This window comes from Conger conger, chromosome 7 (genome assembly GCF_963514075.1).
Source record: "Conger conger chromosome 7, fConCon1.1, whole genome shotgun sequence".
NCBI classification, from domain to species: Eukaryota; Metazoa; Chordata; class Actinopteri; order Anguilliformes; family Congridae; genus Conger; species Conger conger.
The window spans coordinates 61943976-61944587 of record NC_083766.1 but is presented as its reverse complement, the minus strand read 5'-3'; the positions used below and the strand labels follow the sequence as shown (position 1 = coordinate 61944587).

General features: G+C 46.7%; 1 protein-coding gene across 3 annotated transcripts in view; it reads left to right on the top strand.

The window, feature by feature from the left end:
* The first annotated feature begins 350 nt into the window (after positions 1-350).
* The window catches only part of LOC133133206 (uncharacterized), an 8840-nt gene continuing 8578 nt past the window's right edge, over positions 351-612 (top strand). For 2 of the 3 annotated variants that reach the window (XR_009709193.1, XM_061249291.1), the window contains exon 1: positions 355-598. Coding sequence is in view for 2 of the 3 variants with exons in the window: in XM_061249291.1 (XP_061105275.1) it covers positions 421-598 (178 nt within the window). In the remaining variant the exon portion in view is untranslated. Of the gene's footprint in view, positions 599-612 lie in introns of all 3 variants that reach the window. The other variant, XM_061249293.1, reaches the window with a different exon arrangement.

The following is a 612-nucleotide window of genomic DNA, read 5'->3' as shown; positions in this document are numbered from 1 at the left end:
GTGTGTATAGTGTGTGTATAGAGTGTATAGAGTGTGTATAGTGTGTGTATAGAGTGTATAGAGTGTGTATAGTGTGTGTATAGAGTGTATAGAGTGTATAGAGTGTGTATAGTGTGTGTATAGAGTGTATAGAGTGTGTATAGAGTGTGTATAGTGTGTGTATAGAGTGTATAGAGTGTGTATAGTGTGTGTATAGAGTGTATAGAGTGTATAGAGTGTATATAGTGAGTATAGTGTGTGTATAGAGTGTGTATAGAGTGTGTATAGTGTGTATAGTGTGTGTATAGAGTGTATAGGGTGAGTATAGTGTGTGTATAGAGTGTATAGTGAGACTGAGAGGAGGCAGTATGGCTCTGCGGTGGGGCTGGAGGAAGAGAGACGTGCAGCAGAGCTGACACCTTCCTGCAGCCTCGCCTGCACATGTTGCAGGGCACAGCTGAGACCTTTATAGCGCAGAGACACCGGGGGACCGCGCGCAACACCTCCACACGCCCCTCAGCCCTCCCCAGGAGAGTGTGTTTGAACTCAAAGATGGATTCTTTCATGAAGATGGTGGCTGTGGCTGTGGCTCTACTCGTCCTGTCGGATCCCGCCCGAGGTAAGTCACCGGTT